The sequence below is a fragment of the Corvus brachyrhynchos genome, unplaced genomic scaffold, assembly GCF_000691975.1.
Source record: "Corvus brachyrhynchos isolate BGI_N302 unplaced genomic scaffold, ASM69197v1 scaffold42, whole genome shotgun sequence".
Taxonomy (NCBI): domain Eukaryota; kingdom Metazoa; phylum Chordata; class Aves; order Passeriformes; family Corvidae; genus Corvus; species Corvus brachyrhynchos.
The window spans coordinates 1357076-1384121 of NW_008237242.1; the positions used below are offsets into that span (position 1 = coordinate 1357076).

Consider the following 27046-nt stretch of genomic DNA (forward strand, 5'->3'; position numbering starts at 1 on the left):
TAAAATATGCCTTTTTGGTTACTATTTCACTTTGCACTGTGTATATGTATCACTTCGAGATTTGGCTTGTGACTGTTTTGTGCTCAAAGCAGTCACCCATGAATTTACTAAATGTACTCAATTTTGTTTTATATTTAGTGCATTTTGTAGAGGTTGGGATAGGATGACCAAATTATAAAGTACTATGCTAATTCACATACAAAGAGAAAATTGCTGTAAAAACTCTATTTTGTTGTATGATCACAGACTCTGTGTTGTTTTTATGGCCACTAGGAGCTCCTGATGAATGTAGATGCTGTGATCAACGTGTTACCTGGTATGAAAATATGAATGGCACTGCATCGTAGCTCACTAGCCTACTTTTTGTCCTCACCATTATGCAGTTCTGTGGTCTCACTTGGAGAGCCCAAGATATTTAACCAAACTTCATCCTGTTGAGGCCATCAGAGTACACTGTGCAGGCCTTTATTAGATGCTGTTTCACCAGGGCTCACAAGAGCAGAACTAGGACAGGTAGTGCATCCCTGGCCTTGTGACAGGAGGACTGGCATATATTCAAGATTGCCTTGAAGAGCCTGAGTGATTTTTCAGAAGCAGGGACACCTGTTGCAGTAAGCAGAAAGCATTGCATTGCCAGCCATTGTTACCTTTCACAAATGTGAAAATGCCTGCTTGATTTCAATATTTGATGTGTTGAAGTGTGTTGCCAAACTGGGTAGGAGTTGGCAGAGGTGTAGGAATGTTTTCTGTATTCCAGACAGGTCACTATGGTTTCTTGGCTGTTGCATTGAGGCGGGAGGGCAAGGCAGGGCTGCAATAATGTGTGGTGCTGTCAGTCTGCACGTCTAAAACAAGCTTCAGTTTTGACTTCCTTCATAACCAAAGATGGCTATGTCAGAAAATGAATTCTTCAGTGTCAAGTTGGTAAGTAGTTTATACCAGCAAACAAAAACAAGGCGATGTGCAAACTCAGTTACTATTTGTCTTGCACCCTTTTTTTTTTTGGTCATTTTTTTACCTGATAGTTTACTGTATTTCCACATGTGTTTCAGAAAAAGGAGTGGTGGTTTTATTGGGTTTGATTTTGGTTTTCTTCTATTTTGTGAGAAAAACACAGGTGTGCTTGCAGATTAAATGAATGGTCTGTAATTGCTGTTATGAAAAGACTGTGTATTTAATTCATTGGTGAAATACAGCTGTTAAAGAAGAAAAAATGAGGCAAGAGTGGACCCCTAAAAGTAAAAGAACCATTATCAAGGAAACGAGGGAAAACACAGCAATGTAATGATACTGACAGTGGGTTATTGGTTGGATTTATTACAGTATGTTTTACAATGTGTATCGGAAAGGAGATGACACATTGGGATGCATATAACAACATTTTTCTTATGATGAATGGTTAAAGGACGTAAGATCTTCCAGGGAAATTGAGAAGATATGGTATGCATGTAAGAAAATCAGGAACAGCTTTCATCATACTGAATTTGTATTTCCAGCTAAACATTCACAAAGTGATGTTGAGATGAACAAAGATGTTCAGCAGAGAGACAATGATATACCTTTATTTGGAAGACAGTTCAGTGGTGTGAAAATATTGGGAGTAATATGTGAATAAGGTGTTTAAAAATACACTGTAGAGTGAGAAGTTCAGTGACCAAGGGATTGAGTAGCAGTGAATAGCCAGAGAAATTGAAAGGTAATCATGTACCAGAGGAACTAGTGAAGAAGGGAGCCAACATGTAAATGGTGTGCAGGAGATACTGGACCTCATCAAACAATGAAGAAGAGGAAGCAGAAAACAGATGCTTTTTTCCCGAGGTTGATGACAATAAGGGCGGTGTTCTATATTTGTCAGGGATAATCCTGAGACTCAGGAGGGAATTCAGGTGGCATTTTCAAGATGGAATATAGTGGAATTGACAAGGAGCGAGGGTGGAGGAGAAGGCAGTATTGGGTGAAAAGGCAAAAGAGAGACTAAGAGAGAAACATGGAGCTATTTGTTGAAAAGTGGGTAACGCAAATAAGGTTTTGAGATACATGAATTGCTGCTTGTGAAAGTTCTATCTCTCTATGCTCTGAGGATGCCACTGCTGGTGAAGAAATACAAAATTACTGGGTATAAGTAAAACAGGGAGGCTAGAATGAGAAAATTAATCTTTTTGTTGGATGGAGAAGAATTCTAGGGATGCTAGCGGTTGAAGAGAATTGTAGCAGACAGAGGTACTACATGATGAAAATAGAAAAAGAAGAGGAAAGAGGGGTTTGAAAGCAATAGCAAACATCAGCTGTAGAGGAGAAGGCTAACTCCAGAATGAAAAATTCTGTAACAATTCTGTATCCTCAGAGACAAATTTTTGTGGAAATCCTGCAGCCTGTTTGAAGGAATCTTGGATATCAATTCAGACATTTTTATATTTCCATACCCTTAATAGTCATCTTATTATTTATATTACATGAGACAGAAGGGATTAATTGATTTAAGGATGTTAATAGCAAACAGAAAAGAATTCTTTCCTCTCATACTTAAAATAATAATTTGGTTTTAAGGTCTATTAGAAAAGAAAACTAATTTTAAAAGTGACCCATGTTTGAAATTTCATCAGAAATTGCACCGTAGAATAGCAAGCAACTTTTTCTCTAAAGGATATTACAAACTTTTTCTCTCTATCTAATGCGTAGGTACTTGGTTGCTGCTCTGAAGGCTAGCTTGGAACACTCTGTTCTGTTAGTGTAAACCACTATAAACAATTTTTGAAAACTTTTTCCTCCTTTTCCCATTTTTTGCTTGCAAGGGTTTTTATTTGTGTAGGTTTGCTTATTTAGCTAGTCAAATATATAAAACTATTGTGAGAAAAAAGCAACATCAAAGAAGAAACCCTGGAACTGAGATAAGAATATTGCTTGAAAAGAAAATTACGTTTACTTGAGTTGCCTTTGTTTTACTTCTTTTCCAGCCAGCTCCTTGTATTTTCATTTTGCTCATATATAAGTCTGAGGCCTAATCGTGAAATTGGTGAACTTACCAGGTAAAATTCTGAGCTAAAGATAACTGAAATTAAGGGCATTTAGGAACTCTGCATCTTGCAGATTAATAGCAATGTATTTTCGATTATTAAAAAAAAGTATATCATCCTCAAGTATCCAGCTGACCTGTAAACAGAAGAAAGGGAGTTTCCTTTAACTTCTCAAAACCATGTTCTCTTAGCAACTTATTGCATTGAATGATGATGGCATTTTTTGTTTTCTAGAGACTTAAAAAATGAAACTCACATATGTATTGTCCTTGAAAATCAGGCTCAGTATACTGAGCTAATAATCTCAGCCACTTCATGCAACATTGTAAACCACCGAGGCTCAGAGATAAGAATGCTCATTTTACCACTGACATGCTTCATGAGGAAAAATATCACCCCTTTAACTGAGGCATTTTTTCATCCTCATCTTTCCATCTGAATAGATAAAACAAAATCTGTAGTCTAAAAAAATTACATATTTTTAAATAATATGCAGAGAAAATATGGCATAATGATTTACACTACATTTTTATCAGAAAAATCAAATAATGTAGAAGAAATAATAGCTTTATATGTTACAAGGAGTTTAGTGAAAATATTTTAATTTCTTAGAGAAACACACCCATCCTCTTAGAATATACATGTGCTAGCTGCTATTTTCAACAAGCAAATAGATTTATTAGACAGCCATCTTTGATAACTCACTGCAAAATACACCTTTTTTGGCTCAAGGATTACTGAACCAGAAATACTAACTTTATGTAGATTTTTGTGTATTTTTGGTTTGTGTATTTCACTGTATTTGCATTGTGCCTCTGTTAGACCACAAAAATGGTTTAAGCTGAAAAGAATATGAACTGAAAGAATATGAGAAATTATATTGAATAATTGGGAATAAGCTGGGAATGAGTCTGTCATAGTTGCTTTTTGAAGACAACTTGGTAGCTTCTTTATAATTTTTTTCTGTTTATATTTTTGTTAGTTTGTTGCCAGTAGGCCAAAAGCTACTTTTAAATGATATGAAACATGCAGTGTTGGCATAGATGAGTTTGAAGAAATCTGTGGACTCTCAGTGGAGTTCTAGTATATCTTAGCTGGATCTTTAATGAGATTTTTACAAAATAACATTGATCACATTTGATTGTTTTCTGGAAGGCAAAGAAACCTTCAACAGCTGGGCAAGTGTAAGACTGATTAACTTGGAAAGAGGCAAAAGGAGGAGTGGTCTTTTTTGTTGGTTTACAAAAGCCATATTTATGATAGTACAAAGGAGGAAAAATGTAAATTTGCTAGGATAACCTGAGATGGGTTAGGTAAGTTATGAAAAGATACAGAAGAAACTTACTTTTACATCCTTGTATGTTTTTTTCATGCAGTGTAAAAAATCCCCAAAGGAAGCCAACAGAATAATTTCCAAAAGCTATTTTTATTAGTAATATTTATCATTTTTGTGGTCAAGATAGATTATTTTCTCAAATGCAAAGTTCGACCGTGCAGCCAAACATTCAGCCTGGGGTTTCATTTTCAAACCTTTAGGCAAATATTTAGTAATGCTGTTAAGAAGTCATCTTTCTAAAATGGTTTCCTGAAATATTTCTTGATGAACAATCTTAAACAAGAAGAAATTGTTTCTGTGGTCAGCAATATTCTTAGAAATTGAATGTCCTTCCTGGTGAAGGAAGCATGGGCAGATAGGAAGGACTTACTCATCATTCTACAATGGATCAGAGACATCTCTAGGACAGGCTGGCCTGCTTGCTTTCTTGTTTTGCCTAAACCCATGTATGGTCAAATGTATCAGATGCCTTTCCTCATTGCCTTCTGCGTAAATGTTTTAGATTTTTTTTTTTTTAAATAGAAATCAAGTTCTTTGTATCAATTGCCATTAACAAAACCTAAGTAATTTTTCATTTTGACTGGCTACACACTGTATGACTTCTCTTTTAAGACTGCTCTTTTCCATAATATCTGAACATCTAAGTATTTCACACTTGTATTTTTATTTTAATTGATAATTGCATGATTCATTGAATATTCCATAAACGTTAAAAATAATTATATACATTTTTTTTCGCTCCTGATTATGTAGGTTTTCCATTGTAATATAGTTGCTCAAGAAAAACTACAGAGTATTAAAAAATAAAAAAAGCCAAGTCTTTTATGTCTTCAGTATTTGCAAGTAGCTAGGTAAGCTTCTCTATAATCTCTATACATGTGAGAGATTATTGAAGTGTTTTGAACCAGTGCTGAGTGTGAGAGATAAAGAAATCCTGAAGACTTGTCACCCAGAAAAAGGCCTTAGTTGCAACAGATGAGAATATAATGGATGCACAGGATAGTTAAATACAATTGTCAGTCAGATGTCCTGGGTTTGGAAAGTAAAGTTAGGCTACTGTATTCCTAATTGGTTAATTAGGATTGAGAGAAAAGAAGGAGTGTTTCACATCTGCTAATGGTACATGTAGATGTCACCGAGTTAGAAAGTCACAGAGAAGAGGAAATCATGTAAGAGTGTAATCATGTAAACACTAAAACCTCAGATTTCACAAGTTAATCTTGTTTTGCATCAGTGTGCTCATTACTGAAACAGCATCCATTTCTACACCACGGGAAGTGGTATTGAAGAGCTGTCACATAGATTGAAAGCCTGGGGATCATGTTTACAGAGACTTAAGAAAAGCATCTGATACAGCCTGCAACTGCCTACTCAGGGAATATATTGAGAAATTCCTGAATTCAGCTGATGTGTGTAGATCTGACAATTCTTAATTGATATAGTAAACCCAGAAAGTACACTTTCATTTATTTTGTGGATTATAATTGAGAGGAAAGGAGATACGCTTCCTTCAGTAGAGGTGGCTGAAGGGGGGTTGGGGAAGTAGACATTTGGAGAGTGTAACTCATGCCTTGGGAACCTGTCTGTCTTGTCAGCTGTGATCACAGCTCTGAGATGTTGTCTGTCTCAGATTGGGATCACTTTCAACAGCTTTGCTCAGTTGTGACTAAAAAGGAGATTTCTGGTTTGTTTGTTTTCTTGCAGCTTTGTAATTCATACTTTTGTCACCTTGAGCCTGTCATCTTGGAAGGCTTTTTAAATTTGCTAAAAACTACAACTTTTGCAATTAAATATTGTCAGTGTGAGCTATTTTGTTTTGCTGTAGGTATCTTAGGTGAAAAGACCCATTTAAAACTCAGCTAGTTGTATGTGGCCTGGGACTTGCTTGTTGGGCATCTCTGCTGACCTAGTGCTGCCCTTCTGCCTCATCTTTGAAACCAGCATAAATCTAGATTGTGGTTGTATGGTTGAGTGTGTTCACACTAATAAATAAGTAATATTTTGCTACACATCTGTATAACAGAGAAAGATTGATATAGCCATCTTTATATGTCTCACTTTCCCCAAGGCCTGCCTTAATTTACTGCGTCTGCTTTTAAAAAAAATCTAGAAGATGTTAAGAATAAGATGGAAGAAGAATGTCTTGGCTGGGACATTCAATGTTTCATTAAAAGAAAAGCAGGGGGGGCAGAATGTGGGAAGCATTACAATCTTGGGAAAGTGTCGGCTTACTGTGAAATACTGTATCCCAGAAACAATGTGGAAAGTTCAAATATTCCATCAGTTAAACATACTGTTATTTTTCTCATGGATGTGGCTTGGCTTTCTGAGGTGAACAACTGAGTAGGTCTGTCTTTTTCCTAGAATAAGTTTTATTGAGTGTTTTGGAGCAGGAGAGCAGTTCTGGGACACAGAGCTGTAGCTATGTGGCTCTGTTGCAGATCATTCTTTTGTGATAAAACCTTCATGTGGCCACTGTCTTTTTCAATTCCTGTATGGGTCCTCTTCAGTCCATACAGTTTTTTGTACAAGGGATACTCATTGCTGATGTTCCTCCAGTCACATACCTTTGCCCCCACCCCCACCCCTTCCCAGTCCTTTCTCTGGTTTCCTTTTATCTTCTGGGTCTTGTCCTCCCTGAGGACTGTGGCAATATTGCAAACCCTGACATTTATCTGTTTTTCTAGGTTTTTTTGATACATGCAACTGTGTCCTTTCTCACATGTGCTTCATGTTTTATGCCTGTCATCTCATTTTGCACACAAGTACAGTCAGCTGTAATTGCTTAACAAAAATATACGTGCTAATACAAAGCTAGGAGGAAAGTGCTTACATTGCTGGAATTATTTGTTAGAAAGCCTTTAAACAAGTTGCAGAAGATGGTGGTTTACTGCAGAATTTGCTGAAGTAACTAAACCTTTAAAAATGTTAAGGACTGATGAACTTGTCAAATTTTGTATGGCACGTGACTATTACTTCATAATAGCAGGCACCTCTGCGACAGAAGGAGAAAGGATAATGAAGGAGATATGTAGATACACTTTCCCCTAATTATCTTGACATCTTTATGTTATGTTTCAATGCTCTCCCTTTCCCTTCTGTAATCAAACTTTTGAATTGGGTACATTGGTTCTGTTGTTTCATGTCTTTCCAGCAAGAAACATTCTGATAACAATTTTTTTGCTAATGATTTGTTAGCAAGATTAGACATCTGTTAAAAATATTAAGAGGTCAGAGGCCAAACCCATTATTTTCTTTGAGAACTGCAATGAATGTTTGCCAGTATGTATAAAAACTTCTTTTCAACCTTCAATCATTTTAGAATGTTTGATTTAGTACTACAATTCAAGGTTATATTCCTTTGCAAAATAATATATGGAGGGCAAGCTTGCAGAGCTCAAAGTTAGGAAAACAATCTTTTTACTGGTAAACTGAGCAAATTTATTTTGAAAGACAAATAGAATTGCTCATGCAGTCTTACTAGGCCTTTCAGACAAGCCTAGTTTTACATGAAATCCTAAAGCATCGAAGCTGGATAGAGTTGGGTGGAACTTGTTCTTTTGTTTTCATTTTTGTCATTAAGGGCAAATAATGTCAGTCTTTGATATCTATATGCTGCTGTTTCCATTTCTCTATAGGCCAGTTGAAAAAGGGTAAACACTATTCAGAGTATAGGTACTTATTGAGAAGCCTCTATAGTGCATGATGTGAAGTCAAAAAGTCATTTCAGTTGGAAAAGACCCTTAAGACCATCAAGTCCCCCTATTTACAATCTTACATACAACCTTAACTCTGCCAAGCCCACCTCTAAACCATGTTCCCAAGTGCCACATCTGCATATCCAGGCATGGTGACTCAACCACTTCCCTGGGAAGCCTGTTCCAATGCTTGAAAGCTCTTTCAGTGAAGAAATTTTTCCTAATACACAATCTAAACCTCTCCTGGCACAACTTGGGGCCAATTTAAGATGAGTTGTTTAATTCCTGAAAGATACGGTTTAGATTTTATTAATGGATTAATAAATTAATGCTAAATAAGATCATATGACCATAGGAAAATAACACAAATTCTGAACTGTTACGTGATTTGCTATCTATCTCTAGATAGACATTTTGGGTTTTTACTTGTAAAACATAAAAGAAAAGGCACTAGTTGGACCCCAGATCTTTTTCTGTGTTTTAATTTGGATCCAACACAAAGCAGGAGGAAAGAATTTCAGATTGATTGAGGATGAAATGAAAGGAAAAAACCCTCCACCCTCACATTAAGTTGGGCAGCAAAGTGAAAAAACCAGTATTTTAATATATGTATGCCAGCGTGACATTGCCTGGAGGGATGGGAGTGTTGTGGAGTCCAAATGAAGTTTTTTCAATTTATTTGAATTAGCTTTATATCATAATGTAATCTTTCTGGCATTTTTAAAAGTTTGAATATTAACCATTTATGATGTTTTTGAAAGAGTTCATGGTATTTCTTAGACAAAAAATTATATTATTTTAATTGCTTGTTAACATTCAACAAATACTACAGAAAATCTATTTCCTGGTAACGAATTCACACTTTATTCTTTACACATTCCCACATACTTGGAAAATTTTATGCAATTGGATGCACAAAATATGTCCCACCAAAGACAAACAGTCGTAAACTGCAGTCTGTTCATAGAGTCCGGGGTATGCATAATTGGCTAGAAGTGACAGTAATTTCAAAACAATTACTATGGCTAAATGTAGGCCATTGCATTCTATGTTCAAATACTGTAAGAAACATGTTCTTGGTATTTGAAGTCCCCCTTTGTTGAATAGTCATTTGTGGAGGGAATGCCTCAAGTGACTCCTCTCAGTGATTGACTAAATCTGCACACCAAGAGAAGCTTGCAATAGTTATTAATGTCATCACACAAAGATTCTCTAGCTTTAGAACCAAATATAGAACATTTAACATTAATATATTTAAGAATATATTCTTTAAAATAAACAACATTAATTTACTAGTTTGTCTCTCTTACTTACAAAATAGCCCATAAAAAGAGCCTTAGTAAGGTCCATAGTCAAAGATTAGAAGATAAATTAACTGAGAATTCCTGTGCAAGCTTAAATCAGTCTGTATGATTGCATTTCGTGATCACATTGTCCATTTTTATTCTGTAGAATTGTGTCTCTTTTAACGCATAGTTTGTTTAGAAATCACTGAGCAGCTGCTCAGTGTTTTGTCCTCTTACTGTTCAGGGTGGGATTCTAGGTCTGATTTTACTGCATGTTGTTTAACCTCCCCTGTGAAAAGATATGCTTCTATGCATATTTTTGTTTTGCTCATCGCTACAATAAAAAAAAGGACTTCAAGTCACTAATTTGTCATCTTCTCCTCTGTGTTTTAATCCTCATCTTACAGATGGGAAGATGAGGTACAGTTGCACTGGCAACCTTTAAGTTTGAATGTTTAATTTTTCAACTATATGAATTAGTTTTCTTTTATGAAAAGAGGGCAAATGAAAAGCATAGTTACCTAGGTATTAAAAAAGGAATCAACCTGTCTCAAATTCCTTTGTCTCTCTTTCTGTCTTTTCCCTTTTTTCCTTTTTTTCCCCTTCCTGTGTTTCCACTTCCTGTCTTGGAATCTTAGCTGAGACCTTTGTTTTTGGAAAGTGGGAAAACTTAATTTTCCAAGACAATTTAAATTGAATTTAATTTTTAATAGAATTTTTAGGTATTTTACCAAATAATGACTTAATAAATAAGAAGTGATCTCCATACAAGAACAAAATGTGAACTTGAAGAGAATTTCAACCTTTTTTTAGGATTATCAGCAATATAGAAATAATTCAAAGAAAACATACATCATTCCCAAACTTGAATTTTACTGCAGCTAAATGGAACACAAGCCTTACAGTATCTGAACTTTGTTCTATTATGTAAGCCATGAATTCTGTCAGGGATTAAATTTGGCAAAAGTAAATTCTTCCAGTCCTTTTAAGTCCTTTCCAAAATATGTGTATTGTATTTTGGTAGTTTTAGAAACTAAAAGCCTGCTTAGGGGAGTGTTGAGAACTGTCTTGGAATGTATTTTTATCTTAACCAGGCATAACTACCTTTGTTCAGTGCTAGTGGGAGTTTTCCAAAAGCGCTGATGCTATGTAAATCTGTACTGTATAATTAAACCTATGAAGAAGTCAAATTTTGCATTCAAGCTCTTTTTATGAAAGCCTATTCTGAAACACGTATGACATTTTTAGAAGGCTGTTGGAAATAGTCAGCTACTGTACCTCCTAAAAATGCAGGAGTTTCTGTTTAGAGTTAGGAATAGAAGCAGAGCACAGAAAATGCTATGAAGTAATGTTTGTCTTGTTTGTTTCATTTGTGATTTAATTTATAATTGTAATTTATTTTGTAATGTTTTATTTGTTTGACAAACAGGTACATACAAAGTTCCACTGCAGGCAAGCCCATGCTTCAGGCACTGACACTTCGTGTTTGACGTTTTCCTATGATGGTACTGTCCTTGCCAGCCGGGGAGGTAGGTCATTGAAAGAACCCTATGACATGTTGAATGTAAGACAGTTTTAACTTTAGTAAGTGAAATGGTTCATTAAACAAACCATATAAACCATGTAATTGTTAGATGTAATTGTTTATGATGGAGGTAAGGTAGTGAAATCGGAAAGCAGTGATTCAAATTTGAAGTGTTTCACAATTTACTACTTTTATTTGATACGCCATGCAATACTGTGTTCCTGAAAGAGCATTTTACAGCAATTAAGAAATATTTTAAGAGAAATTTGCTGATCATATTACAGTTTCTGATCTGTCGTCTTGTCTAGCAGTAATAATACACCGAAAGGAAATAATTAGCGTAACTAAAAATAAAAAAATACCAGTTTTGTTGCTTAGTTCTTCCTTGGAAGATTAGTGCCTCTGAATAACACTGTCTCTGTTCTGAACTTAGTAATTCCTCATATAACTTTCTTAGGCAATGTCATTTTCTGTCCTAATTGGAATTTTTGTCTAATCTATATTAAAAACATCGAAAGTTGATGACTGGAATTGACTTGCCAAGATATACTTGAATGGCAAAAGAATTTGGAATGTCCACAGGACTGGAAAGAAAGGCTTGTGTCGTAAACTTCAGATAAAACTTTTATAAAAGAGTCTTAGATAACAGAACAAGACTTGAGAAGGCAAAGATGTATTTGAGGACTCATTCACTTCATTATTGGGGTAGGATTGTGTCTGTTGAAGACAACTTTTCATGCAAAGATTTGTCTACCCAGTATGTTGCAGGCAGGTGCAAGCATACAAGCCAAGCTGTCTGGATGGAAAACAGCTGTAACCAGAAGCTCTGTGTATGCATTAGCATTGCCCCAAGGCCAAATAAACAGGCCTAGGGAGAGGCAGTATACATTAATGTCAGCTAACGCTGTGCCTAACATATGTTTGGGACATCTGGTCAGTTTGGTACATAGACAGAATGAGATTACATACACGAAATACCAGAATAGAGGTATTCATAGATAAAAAAACTCTGAAGCAGTAGATGTATTTTCTAGCCAAGTAGCTTGCATTTTCTTTCCTCTCTGTGTCCTCCCTATGCCTCTGTCCCTGAAGAGAGGACTGTCTGACTGGTGCACATCAGTGCAGTGAAATGCAATGAATATTGGTTGCTGCCTCACTGATTTTTTGTATGTCTTGCCACATTTCAAAGATTCCAGATATTGTTTCCCGGAACACATCTTTCAGAGTAATGACTTGGTAGTCTTATCCTCAAAGGCCCTAGGCATATGGACACTAATGGCACTTGTATTCTTTCATATCTGCTGTTCAGGGTCCTCGATCCAGAGTTCTGCTGCCACTGTACCCATCATGAATGGGTTCTAAGTGGTGAGGTAAAAGCTTTGAAGCTTTTTTGTCCTTACTGAACCAGACTCTTACAATGTGTGAACCTTCTCCTGCTTGGAAAATATGTGAACTGTGTGTCTTTCCATTCTGCATTAGGTAAAATGCTGCATCTGTGTGCCAGTGGTGTTTGCCCCAAAAAAATTCACACAGACATACATACTTCAGGAAATTTAGGGATAAACCTTGGTGTGCTTTTAAATATAACAGCAAACAAGGCTAATACTTAGGGAAGGGTATTCGCTAGTGCTGTCTTGAAACCTCCATTTATGTAAATTCTCTTCTGTTTCACATTTATGAATGTAGATCACATAAATGACCTTTCCTTATTTTTGTTGCATGTGGCACTTTTACTTGCCTGCTCTTCCTCATCTGTCTCCAGTTTTTGTCTCACGTTAAACAGACTTTAATTTACTCAGGTTTTATCTACCACACTCCGCTCTAAGCTGTATAAAATGTTGATTGATTGTTTGCAGAATGTAAGACTGCACAGAAATTTGGCCACTCAATGTAGATAAAAGTGCTACCTTTGTCTAGCGTATTAAAAGAAGAAAAAGAGCTCTGTGTGCACTATGCTGGAAAGTAAGGAGGATTCATACCTTATTTTGACTTGTTTGGTTAGTGCTTTAATATGAGTATTGCTTTGGATCTGTACCAACAAAAAAGCAGATGTGGATCCAGCTTTTGTAGATTAACACACCTGCCAAGTGCTGAGGATCAAAGAGAGGATAGTTGTTTGGGGCATGGGAACTTTCATTGAAAGCTTGATGGACTTTCCTGCATCTGATGTAGATTCTGTGTTGGATATGAGAAGATGAGGCATGGCTCAGCTGCAGGCACAAGGGAAAATGAAAACCTAAGGAGCTGCTTATGAAAGTTTCCAGTCTTATTCTTGTTGGGTATTAGGTAGTAACTTGACAGAAACTTAAGAAAGTGATATTTCTGCATGCTTGAAACCATGAAGGATAGTATTTGGGGAACATTTTCTTTGTTTAGCAGGGGAGAGATAAGAATTAGGATTGGACTTGGGGTCTTACTGTAAAAATACAAAAAAATCTTTTGGACTCCTGATATTTTTTTGTTGGTCTTTGGTTTTTTTCCATTTTACTTGTGTTTCTTTCTTCAGTTTGAAATTGGGTTAAAAGGTAGAAACACCTCGTATGCTCAAGGATCATGCAGCAGCATGTATAGTGACCGTTTCGTGTAGTGTAGTAACATATTGTTCTTCATAGTAAATCCAAACATTAGCATTTTAAAAATCAAATGGGTTTTTTGTCAAGTATTATTTCTCAGAAGCTGAACACTGGTGTTCATTCTGACAATGCCAAAAATGCATTTACTAGTTTTAATAGGCATAATCAGCTACTTGCAATACTTGGAGCGGAAATGGCTTTATGAAAGTCTTCTAGTGTCCTTCTTGCCATATGTTCATATGTTCATTCCATATGTTTGGGGAGGATGATGCCCTTAAGTATTTCATCAGGCTGGTATGTATGCAGGTGATGCTGAGAGCTGTTCCAAATGTAGGTATAGATTCCTCAATTTGTGACTTCCCTCACAAGATCTTCGGCTTTGGTTCCAACCTAGGAATTTGTGACTTCCCTCACAAGATCTTCAGCTTTGGTCCCAACCTAGGATGACTCCAAAGGTTGTTCTGTAGTTGTTGCAGCTCCTTCTGCAGAACCAGTTCAGAATGCAGAAGCCAGTAACTTGTTCAGAGGTGTCTCTCACATTTGTAGTATAAGCCTTCACAGAAAGGCTCAGAGTTGATAAACATATTCTGGTAAGCTTGTTATGCTATGCGTTTCCTAAGCTGTAACGTCTTAAAATTCCCAGTTCCTTTGTTTCTTTACTTTCCTCATTGATCTCTGTGAAGAATTTCTATCCTCGAGCTTTGCTTTCAACACAGGACTCCCTCTTTTAAAAGAGAGTGTCGCTGACTGTAGGCTGTGTGAATTCCTGGCAGCACTTTTGCTTCTTTTGGGGCTATTTACATTCATGTGCTTGTCTTCCTGGTCAGTATCTTCTGAAAAGAAAAGAAAAATATCAGATAAAATCTTCATAGTATTAGTGCTTTGGCTTTATTTTGACTAAGGGGCATTTGCAAAATGCCTGGCTTTTTTCACCAAAGACTCTTTTTCTAGGACCTAATTGTTGCCTCTTGATAAATCCAGTGCTCAATACCATTGGTGCAATGGTGTCTGACCTGATTGTGTCAGTTTTGAGTCTGCTTGTTGGTATCTTTCTTATTAAAATGGCAAAAAATAGAGTTTGAAATGCTACTTAAAGTGCTATAAAAGCTTTAAATAATCTTACCAGGCTGTGGAGAAGTTTGCCATCAATAAAAAATACTGAATGATCTGAGTAGACTATTTTGAATGCTTCATACTGACTTGCTCAACTTCTGTTTATATGCTTTTGTTTAAGGATAAGATCAGTAAGTAAAAACAGATCACTACTACTGCAGCTCTGTTGAAGAAGCCTCCTAAGCATCGATAGAAGGATGCTACTGGAAATAATCCTTGCTGCTGAGGAAAGTTAATATTCTGTAATCTTAGTGACAGTGATTTCAACTCCAAATGCAAATTAGATTTAGGAACCAATTTGCATTTGCACACTGATAATTTTAATTAGGAATAGTGAATTTGACCAAATTCTTAATGATGGTAAAGTTTCATAGCATTTGCAAGTCATTCTACTAGCATTTTTCCTCTCCAAATGCTTAATCATCTGTTTCTGCCCAGTTTAAGACAATGTTGACTTGGAATCAACCACAGCTTTGAGTCCTACTAGAGTCTTCTAAAGTTTTTAACCAGCCCATTACATTTTCTTGCTAGCAAAGGAGCTATAGCTACATGTCTGACTGCATTTCTCCTGCTAAAATCTGGCAGGACTACAGCTTGAAGATCATGTCAAGGCTTATTCCACTAGGAACAGAGCAGCCTTGGCTGCTAGCCGTAGATCTGTCCCTACTCAGGAGATTTGCAAAGTGGCCGAGTGGTGTCCTTTGCATACATTTATAAAGTGCTGGTGCTTTAGATGTAACATCTCGATGATAAGTGTTTTTTTTTCTTGGAGGGTGGGAGGGGAAAGGGAGGGCTCATTTTACAAGACTAAATGCTTTGAAGTACTTGGGATGGAATCTACTGAGAAACAATATGAAAACAGATATTCCCAAAACAGGGACCCAACATTTTTCTTCCTTGTCATTTTTTAGCTTCCCAATGAACAGAAATATACTCTGCTCTAGACATAATTTATTTAAGTTGTCCACTTCTTAAAAATATTTTGTAGTAAGGAGTTATCCTAGTCTTTAATATAAACATACATGATGTACGAGGCCACACATTACTACCTTCCCTGTGAAGGGCACTGCTGGCCTTGATTTCTTTTGTTACAGCATGTTACTTCTTTTAAAAACATTTTATTTCCAAGGCCTCCTTTGAGCTCTTTAGCTCAAAGGCTATGAATCTGCAAAATACTTGCAGATAACCAAATTACTTTCCTTCAAGATTTGTACTTTGGAAGAAAGAAGGTCTTGCCTCCTTTTCCTCCTAGGTCAGGAAGATTTTGTAACTTTTTGTTCTAAAATTAATCTCTGGATATTTTCAAATAGAATTCTTGCTTAAGTATCCTTCTTTTTACCCATTAAAAGTGCTGAGGCACTGCTGTCAAATGCTAGGACATGTCTAGGTGCTTGAGTGAGGTACTTCAAAGCTCAAATTCTGTAGCTCATCTCATGCTGGAAATATGTATTCCAGAAGGACAATCAGAGCAGAGATGTAGATGTCTCTGAGAATAACCAGCTAATCTCTTTTTTTTTACCCCTATTCTCACTTTGTTAATATGTCATAACTTTTCAAAAAGGGATAAACAGCCTGACTTTTACTGGCCTGCAGTCACACCATGTTTATCAAACACAGATGAGAACTGCTACAAATGTCTTGCTGTAACCTTGATTTTGGCTTTTGTGGCTAAAGGTAGTGTGGTGAAAAAGTTTCATTATAGCAAGTGTGGTTTCACTTGCTTCCCTTCACCCCCTTCCCTGAGGATTTCTGACTGATTCCAGAGCGTCTTCTCCATCCTGAGATAGCAGTTTGTTGCTGTTTGCCTGCTAAAGAAGGAGGAAGACTTTCATGTGCTTTCTATTCTTCCTGATTGCTTTTTCAGGACAGGTGAAAACCACACGTATAAAACTTGTTTAGTTTTTGATCTAGACCATTCATGGCAACATTTTAAATTTCTTTTGATATCTTGAAAGTTAAATTTGCTCCTAGCAGCAAAGCATCAATGCTCACAAACACAGAATAAATTAGTGATTGAGGAATCTGATTCCATTGTGGGTAGTGGTTCTTGATAGGAGGTATTACCACTGAGCCATTGAGGAGAAGTTTCTGATAGACTGGAGTGCAGCTTGTTGAGCTTCTCAACCTTGCACTGTCATAGTCATTTAGCAATGAAAAACTTCCAAATCGTTCCCATTTTGGATACTTCTGCTATGTAATTTTGTTCTCCTTCTCTTTGAATTAGTGGGAGAAAATTTCTGACATGCCTAAGTTCTTGACTTGAATTCTTTATTGCTAACCTTTGTCTCTTTTGTTTCATAGGAGATGATACTTTAAAGATATGGGATATTAGACAATTTAAAAAGCCTCTTAATTCAGCAGATGGACTGCCCAGCTTCTTTCCGATGTAAGTATTCTAATTCTTTCCAACTAGAAGAAATAGCAGTATTTTTGCTGAATGGGGAAGGGTTCTACTGGAGTTCTTATCCTCGGTAGTCACAAGGTCCACAATTGTGCAGAGAGTATTGGACAAGGAGGACTCGCAGTGACAATTCTTGTCTATTTTAGGGATTCACGTTGCTTTAAAAGGTCTTATTTTTGTGGTATTTCAGTCTCATATGTCTTAAGGCTAATTGGATTAGCAACCTTTCAGGAGGAGCCCCTTACTTGTGTGTAATGAGATTTAAACCTCATTCTTATTTAGTCTCTGGTTAATAAAAAAAGAACTGAATCAAAAAGTAGACATAACATGAAGGTACATGGTATGAATTCAGGTTATGGTGTCAGAACTGCTGACTTTATTTAACTGCGTAGTGCTAAGTATTGTTTTCAATTATTGGTCTGATCTGCATTTCTATAGCTGTAATACAGCCAAATCCTCTAAGGACAGTTTGTAATTTTGGAATAAGATTTTAGAAAGACAAGTCATGGACAGCTTAATCTTAACTGCAGTTTGTAACACAGAGGAAAAGTAAACAGAAAAACATTTTTGGCCAATGTATAAACACACCACCTTGCATCACTGAAGGATGTATCATCAGCAAAAACAGATTTCACGACTAGTACATTTTTTTACTTAATGATGACCACCAGATTTGAAAGTACTTTTTTGTTTGTTTTGTTTTGTGTGTTGAAAAGCTAGCAAGACTTTTGAGTGGAAGAGAATTTTGTTGGGAGGAGGATTTTTACCGAATCTGCCAATTTTGCACATCCCGTGCACAACTGTAATAACAATTGTAGCAGATAACTCTGATAACTATAGCAGTAGATGACAGCTAACAAAAGACTTTTTCAAGCTTTGTCTTGAAAGGACTAACTAATAGAAAAGATTGTTTTAAGAAGTGCAATTTATATGTAAGTTCTCTATATGTTAATTATTTATCTACCCAGTAAGATGCTTTCTTTTCTTCAACAGGACAGATTGTTGTTTCAGCCCAGATGATAAAATCCTTGTCACAGGCACTTCTGTTAAGAAAGGTGGTGGCAGTGGGAAGCTGTTTTTCTTTTATCGTGAGACCTTCCAGAAGCTGTATGAGATAGAAGTTACAGATGCAGTATGTATTTTAGTTTTGTCATCTCTTCAAAATATGAATGAAATCGTATTCATATGCTTGTTTTCCCTTATACAAGTAATTATCTGTTAACACTATTATCATTTTCCTACTCCACAATTAAGAGATAGGGCTAGAGTAAGCTGCATAGGTACTATTCTTGTTTCAGTTTAAAAAAAAAAAAAAAGAATCCTAGGACAAGGTGTTTAAACAGTAGAACTTCCCTGCTCTGGTGTCAAGGATTTATGATCTGTGAAGTGAGACACAAATCCTAAAATACGTAGATGTTTACTTCACCACTTATCAAGATGAAATGCCCTATTGTGACATAACTCCTTTTTGTCCATGTGACAAAATTAGTGGTTACTCTATAATGTGTTTCTTGTCTAAATGCAAGAATTTGGGATGAAAGGAAGGCATCATTAAGAAGTCCATCAAGAACACCATTCTCACCAGTTACTATAAAAACCTAAGGTAGTGAACCTGTAATACCGAAGGGTCTGTGTATGGCTTGAAGTGACCGCCTATTCCCTTGTACCGAAGGGAAAAGCTCAACACCATAGTTGAAAAGGTCCTTTTACCCTTGTGATATACAAGTAAGCATATAGGTGATAACAAACAGGAGTGGATGAAATTAGAACAGAATTGCCACTGATAAGTATGGCAATATGTGCTTATGTCCCTTTAGTTGTTGCAGTATGTCAGATTAGCAACTTTGTCACATTTGATAAACACTTTGTGTTTTCTCCTTCTGCCCTTTTTTTAAGCCAGCACAACAGTCTTTCCTAGCCCTGCAGACCAAACTTCCTTCTGCTGGATGTCATTTGTCAGAATCTACCTTTGTATTTGCTTTTCTTTTCAAATCCTGCTTTCTTTTTCCTGCTTTTAGTTCATCGTAAGGTAATACCTGCTTACGGATGGATTTGTTACACCTATAATTTCGGTGGCAGCTGTCTTGCAAATTAAAAATGCAGAATTCTTATCAAAGCAGAAAACATGTGTTTTTTTCTAGAGCAGAAATACACCTGTTTTCATCTTAAGCATATAATCTTAATACAAAGGGGTTTTATATGACTTTGGAAATTTTATTTAGTACTAAAGAATTTCTCCAAATACAGAAGAAATTGGCTTTTATATTTTTCTCCTATCGAGCATGCCAAACCACAAACCAAACTTAGCAAATGTGAATTTCTAGTGGATTTTTATTTTCTCATGCAAGCCTTAGTATTTATACCGTTTATTATATTTATACCAAGTCTTTATACCCTTTTTCTGAGAGAAAACATGAATGCTTCAGTTTCTCCTCTGAAACTTCATGACAGAGAAAAGGAAAACAACTATGTAAGATAAAACGCAAGAAGTAGATTTTTGTAGGAGCTCTCCTGTCCATGGGCACAGGAAAAAAATAGTTTCATAATTCCATTAACAGTCAGTTTGAACTCCTTAGACCTGAGTGTTTGGAGGTGGTCATGATGGTATCTCCTTTTAGTACTGATCGAGTCAGTAACAGTGTGCAGAAACTTCACTTAAGCTCTAAGACTGCAAGAAGGAAGAGCTTGTCAGTGGTGGATTCTGTAGCTCCAAAACCACTTAAATAGTGAGAAATGCTGCTCACCAATCTGCTTTTTTTTGCATCCAAAGAAAATATTATTTTCATTTGGTAACTTTTTCTTCTACATCTTGCAAATAAAGGGTCTGTTTACCTGCTAAGGTGGTGCTACTGGGGAGTCCACAAAATCTCCGCCTGCTCTCAGTTTCTCTCAGAATCGAGAGCTAAATTTCTGTTCTTTGATTCAAAGTACAAAAGAAACACGGAACTGAGACCCAACAGGAGGAAACTGTCAATAAGCAACTTCACTGGGGCCACTAACGTAGTAAAATTTTAAGTATGTGTACAAATCTAAGCAGGTTCATAATTTTATACTATAACTTTGTATAGGTGCTGATATTTATATGGTACTTTTTAAGACTGTAGTAAATCACTTTAGTCTATGGAGTTTTAGTGCTGCTGGTTTTCTTCATTTGGAGTTACAAAATTTAAGACCGTCATTCTTCTGCTTTGCATTTAGTGGAAATGAAAATAATGGAAATAATAGCTGAAGAATTAAGACTCACAAATACTGATCTTACGACATAATTTTCAGTACCAATATCTGTACAATGAGTCTGTCTAGCTTACAACTTTAACTCTACACATCCAAGGAAAATACAGTGTAGCATATCAATCTGAATCTGAAAGACAAAAATGACTATAAGTCATCTTACAAAATAAAAGCAGTATATTCTTTCAATGTCTCTCTACTGTTGGTATCTTTTGGCTCTTTCATTAGTGTTCTTTACTTGTTCTTCTCAAATTACTGTGTTTGATGGAATATAAACGCATAAAGGCATGCTAAAAGCAAATTAATTTTCAAGAAGCTGGCTTTTATGTTTTATAAGCAGTAAATGCTGTTTATTGGAAAGATCATTGGTCTGTAAACTGGGAGATTAATATCTTGTGTGTAGTTTATCAAAGCATTTTTCTCAGCAGTGCAGTAATTACTTGCTTTCTACCGGCTACGTTCGTAGTTTCCATTTTTTCCTTATACTCTCAAAAGTAGCAGTTAGCATTTAGCATTAGTGTAATTAAAAATAAGCACATAATGTTATCTAGGACTTCAGTTTGTTTTCTGCAACTAAGTGTTATACTTCTTTACATTTTGCATGTTACCTAGCGCTGAAATATGTAATTTTGCTCTTTTTATTTTGGGGTTTTTAGGCATTGCAGAGATGAAGTTATGCTATGCTATATGTGTAATAAAAGCTCAAATGCACCAGTATCTCTCTCAGCAAAAAGCCTGATCTGCTCTCATTCCTAAAGAAATAATTTCAGTGATTCAGTTAGATTTAGTCCATATTACTAAAGAAAAAAGACATCTTTAGTAATTTATTTCCAGTATAAAATTAAAATAGTAACACTTTTTGAAGGCAATGGTATTCCAGTTTAGTGATGTGATGTATATAATCAGAATAACAGAAAATCTACCGTGAAGGAAAAATATAAACTATTCATGTGTTTCTTTTTTAATTTCACAAGGAATTTTTAGAGGGAGATTCCAGCAAGCTTAGAAAATTGAAAAACAGTAAAGACCAGTAAACATTATCTTAAACCTCCTTGGTAAATAGCCAGTGAAATTGGCCTGTGAGTGAACCTAGTGGGTAATGAGAAAATATTTAATGGGAATATTTGACCAAAGCTGTGTCTGGCATTCCTTTCCATCATACCACACAAACCTTTTTTCACCTTTTCTTTCAAGTTTTCATGGGAAAATCTATTACTGTTTCAGAGCTGCTGGAGTGAAACCTTGTGGTTTTACTAGTGGACTAACAGTCTGATTAGTTTCTGCTGTTGTGACTGGGTATAGAATATTAATTTGCTTTTCTTCTCTTGTATTAGTGTTGGGTTTTTTTTTTTCAGACACAATCTGTGCTTGAACAGCTGTGTTGTTGTGTCCACTCCTGAATACCATCCCACCACGTAGGCATTGGGACTTTTGTAGAATTTAAGCTTCTTAGATAAATAGCAATACTTTTTGAAGGAAATTAATCTCAAAAGAGCTGGAGACCACGGGCTCTGTCTCTGGCCAGTAGTGGGAGGAGGTGTGAACAGGCCAAACACAAAATCATCGGTGCTTCTCTGACCATCCTTTCTATCTCCAGTGACTGCTGTTTTCTAGATATCTTGATGCAGATACAGGAATTTTGCAGTTAATAGCACTCAGTGGATTTTTTTTTCCCATGAGTTTATCAAGGAGAGAAATCACCCATGATGCAGGTTATGGCAGGGGCATTTACTTACTGCAGATTACATCAAAATTACATCAGGGTGGGACCTCCTGCCTCTCCCTCTTCCATAATGAAGCTGATGCTCTGTGTGCAGTACCCCAGCCTTGCTCTGACTTAGTGTGTTAAGGTACAGTTGGAGATTTTGAGGACTTTGCACTGTGACAATGGTTATGTTTACTAAACTGTACAGAATTCCTCTCTTTTTAATGGAACTTGAAAAAATCCTGTTATGAATGTGCAGCCTCGTCATAGTTCTTCTGTCTCTTTCTCTTCTATCTTGGTAGTATTATTTATGAAAGGTTCTTCTGCTCTCACCTCAAATGTTCACAGTGAAATACATTTATTAAACTTGCTCAATTTGAGCATTAGAGGCTTATTTAATCTGAAATACCTATAATTGCATGCAGAACCTTTCTTCATTTACATGGATAAAGAGACTTAAACAGATGGCAGGAAACAATAGTGCCAGAGTATGGGGGTACAGAGTTTCTGTCCGGAAACTCAGAGACCATTTCACTTTCTTTTCCCCAGGTAGTATGAGAGGCAGGAAGACCTGTAGCTGCAAGGTCTCATCTTTGGGATATCTGTAACTGCAGTCTGGAAGGGAAGGGAGATTTCACTGCCAGATGAAAGCCAGATGAAAGCTTGCTTTGGTTATGCAAGCATGAGATCTTCATGGGAACCAGTTATAAATACCTAGTGTATGGGAAAAAAAATTGGATATACAACATTTCCCCCAATGTCAGTTTAATTTAAAATAGCTGTGGATAGGTACTTGAATCACTCTCACATGTCTGTCATTCATTTGGCTACTTCCAACAGATCACCCGGTAGTTATCCTTATTACAGACAAGATTGATCTTGGCAGCAGTAGAGTACTCATTTTCCCCATATGGAAAGGACAAGTATTACACCCCGTTACTGCCAAGCAAGAATGGGCACTGAGAAAGGAAAAAAAAAAAAAAAAGTTGTATAGTTACAGGAATTGCTGATTTTTAATGGACATTTAAGTAATAATTTAATTTAAAAATGATCCAAGTTGATGAGTTTGTGTACATTATAAAATAAGATGTGCAAGTTTTTAAAATATCCACAGATTTTTGTAGATAAGCAACAATCCAAAAATATAGATTCATGGTTGTTTTGGGAAACCTATTTCTGTTAGGAGGATTCTTCAATATTTTCTTAGTTTCTCAAATATAAGCAAAAGTTAAATTATTAAATACTTCTGAAAATACCTCTAAGGGATGTTTCAGGAAGGTCTTCTGAGACAAGCTATAAATAAAGCTTCTTTTTAGGTGAAAGAGTGAAAAGGAAAGAAGGAATAAGGAATATGAGCCTTCCAGCATCCTTTATGCACAGTTGATACAGGATTGCAGTATTTCTTTTCTTGACCTCAAACAATATCATTTACTGTTTATAAAGTGCAGTAATATAGTAAAGGGCTTTTCCACTGCGGCCCCTTTCACTATGATTTAAAGCTTTTGAATTTAAGAAAAATTCTTTTAAGTTCTGGAAGAGATCATCATGCTACTTCTGGGTTTTTTTTGTTGTTGTTGTTTTTGTTTTGGTTTGGTTTTTTGTTTGTTTGTTTGTTTGTTTTAAAGCCATTTATTTTATTTAAAAAGAAAATCCATATTTTCACAATAGGGAAGTAAATATGATATTTAAGGCCCAGTAAATGTATTTGTTTTTCAAAGTGAACAGCAAAAAATATCTAGTATAAGACGTGAATCATGGGAATGTGTTTTCTTTTATAGTATGGTAGCCTGTCAGTTTTTATTCTATGCTTCCATATATGTAAGGACAATGTGGTCCTTCCCTTTGTGTATCCTGGAGCAGCATGTACTCTGTTTTAGGGGAGCTGTCACTAGGGGTTTGAGGTATGCAAGAGTAATAAACTGTGAGGGTTTTGCCCCTGTAACAGGGACTGGGGGTGTACATGAAGGTTGTCTCCCTTAGTTTTATGATATATGGTGATGAAAGTGTGGCTGTAATTTTAACAGACCAGGTGCTTGAAAATGCTCGACATTTGTAAGTACAAGGGAAACAGGTTGCCACCTTGATTAAGTTGCTTTTTTATTCATTAAAAGAGCAAAGTATTGTTCAGTGGCTCCATGCACTTGTAAGAATTATTTTATAGCTGTACTTGGAAAGATGAGTGGTACAGCATTGTAATCCATGCTTTTTATATTGAAATCCTTCTTTAATATATTGGCCTCTGAAAATGTTTTTAGGGTATTTCTGGTTTCTACATAGAAAATTGTAAGCTTTATCCATTTCTGGTCCCTTTTCTATTGAATATTTCCACACATTTTCTAAGCTATGTTTCATAAGGGAAAAACATTAGTATTCTTCCCTCCACTACTGTATTCTCATGAGTATTTTAAATCTAATGATAGCAGGTCACTGCATTGTAGATACTCCCTAACCTCCCACCTTATTTATTGTAGTTGGCTCTTTTCCTTGGAAGAGCTCCAGGGAAATCTTGAACGTGAAGATTTTTGCAATTGGGGTTTTCAGTATATTTTTACATATAATATTAGTGCATTTTTACTATGTGAGTAGCCTTTTTCTTAAATCAGAGCATGTTAACCATATTTTTGCTTGAAAGAAGAAATGGCAGACATTTGAAGATGGCATACTTCTAAATCTGTTATTTAATTCTTTTATTATTATTAAAAATACAGCAGTTTTATGAGTTACACAGTTTTATCCCCTCTTCTGGTGCTTCCAGGAGGCAGACCAGCTTTTCCAAGTAAAGCAGCATGGCAATCCAGGTAGATGGCTATTGTATCACCTCTGTTCTCTAAGACACCAGTCAAATGAGATTAAAGAGTGCACAGTGGGAATTGATATGGCCTCTGAGCAGCACTGCTTCTCTGTGATTCTAAAGACAGAAATTCTGTAGCTCTTGGAGGGCAGCAGATGGTTAATGTAGCTGATGTTTCATGGAGATCCTCTGCAGAGAAATCAAGATAACAGTAGGAGAAGGGAAGAACTATATATATTGAAGCATTTCCTTTTAATGCTAACTTCATTGGTGGATTTTACTTTCCATTCTGCATTTCAACCATCATTATCAATGATCTTTGATTATTGCATAGAAATGATAGTGTTGTGTAGAAATTATCGCAGCAGGTAAGATTGCTATTATCTTCAGATTAGAATATCAAGTTTTTGATTTTTTAAATTTTTTTTCCTTTAAATTCCAATTACACAGAATTGGAGAGAAATTATTTGTTAACTTGGGAGAAAATGTCTTGAAACACTTGCTTGAAAGTCCTTAGGGTCTGTTTCTGAACTTCATGGAGTATGAGTGAGAGTAGTGTTTTCTTTTAAAGCATTGAGATCTTTGAGACAGGAAGGAGTTACTCTACTGCCTGTGAGTTAGAATGCATATGCATCTTTCCTCAGCATGAGATTTTTAGTATCTTTTGAGGCATTTTCCTCTGTTTTCTCAAGGGGTGTATGCATTCTTGCCGGGATGAATAAAATAAAAAGTGGCAGAGGTTTACTTGGTCCGTGTAAACTGTGAGCCACATAAAACGCATCTGTGAAAATTTGTACAAAAACTAGATTTGTATCCACGGTACAGCAGTCTAAATATCTGAAGTTTCTAAATGGTTCCACACCTTTATCATGAAATGGAAAAGCTCGAGAGCCTCTGCTTTAATATCTTTCCTAATAAGAGAAGTTGATTAAAAGCGGTAGTAACCAAACAGGGATGGGGAGCAACTTGTGGTAGTGCAAAGCTGTCTTCAGCACTAAATATTTGCATGTTTTATTCAAAGACATAGAAACGCTATTAAATAAATGGAGGTTTTTTCCTGAAATAACTTTGTACATTCCCCTTCTCATATGGGAAGATGTACTGCTAAAGTCAGAAGGACTGAATGTGCAAGTTCCAGAACTATATAAGATAAAACTGAAAGGCTACACTGAGATTTCATCCCTCCATTCAGCCCAAGTTTGAAATTGCTTACCCCTCTCAAATACAAATGTAATATAGGCTTCTGTAACAGATAATGTTAATTTGGAAGGTAGTTGCTTTTTATTGTAGGCTTCCTAAGTAGTATTGCTTATTATGTTTTGAGCTTCTCTGAGTTTAAAAGATACTGCAAGCAGTTCTTCACTGTAAATACGTAGTAGTTTTATAAAAGAGAAAAGACAGAATAGATGTGCTAAATAAACTAGTTGCATGCATACTTGCACTGATTTTGATAGGCAAGGTTTTTTCAAAAAGAGTGGAATTTGTAATGATTACAGTTAAGATAAATCCTCAGTTCATCAGAAAAGCCCCACTTAGCCACTGCTGGGGTCACCTGTCCTTACAGAATCCACAGCCATGGTCAGAATTCATTTTCCATGTTTGCCGTCTTCCCTGCTGACATGTCACTTACCTGACTGCCTGGACAGCCAAGTGCAGCAAATCCAAGCAGTGCTGTTCAAACAGAGCCCATCACATACTGTCACAGCCACTGAAGCAAAGCTTGCACATAGGAAAGAGGGAAGGTTTGTTTAAATTTTTCTTCTAATTGAAAGTATTTTCTTAGGGCAGCAGCTCTTGCTTTCACTTTTTCATTGTATAGCTTCAGAATAGATGCTGAGGAATTATTTATTAGATTGTAGGTTAGGAAAGGGGTAAGCAATAAGGGCAAACATAGAGTTTTTTCTGTTTTATCCCTATTCAGTTGTTAAGTATCTCCAGAGCTAGACCTGATCTTTGAAGCTAAGGTTTTCAAGATTTGTTGGGCAGTTTTAGAAGTTTGTATCTGATATATTTTTTCTGCACTAGGAATATTCAATATGGGTACCAGGATTCTTTATCCTTGTACTGTGGAGTTTTATCTAAGTAGCACAACATGCTGTAATATAGATCCTCATTAGTTTTCTGTTTTTCTTTTATAGTTATTTTGGCCACTGTAGACTGTAGGGATTCACCTGACCAAATACAGATGTCTACAGCTGATCCAGTCACCCTAGGCTCCTTTTCTAATCAACAGAGAAAAATAAATGTATTCAGACTGTGATTTTATCTCATCCTAAAATAGATCTCTAAAATAGGTTAGTTGAAGGCCTCTGCAAAATGCTTTCTCAAAATGATTTCTCTCTATTAACTATAAAGGGAGATAATCTGTAGGCA

The 27046-nt window shown here is 36.1% G+C and overlaps 1 protein-coding gene across 1 annotated transcript in view; it reads left to right on the forward strand.

Annotated features, from left to right (window-relative positions):
* The window catches only part of WDR70 (WD repeat domain 70), a 132580-nt gene that overhangs the window by 86136 nt on the left and 19398 nt on the right, over positions 1-27046 (forward strand). The window contains exons 12-14 of the mRNA XM_008630649.2: positions 10764-10863; positions 16847-16931; positions 17940-18078. Coding sequence (XP_008628871.1) covers positions 10764-10863; positions 16847-16931; positions 17940-18078 — 324 coding nt within the window. The remainder of the gene's footprint in view (positions 1-10763; positions 10864-16846; positions 16932-17939; positions 18079-27046) is intronic.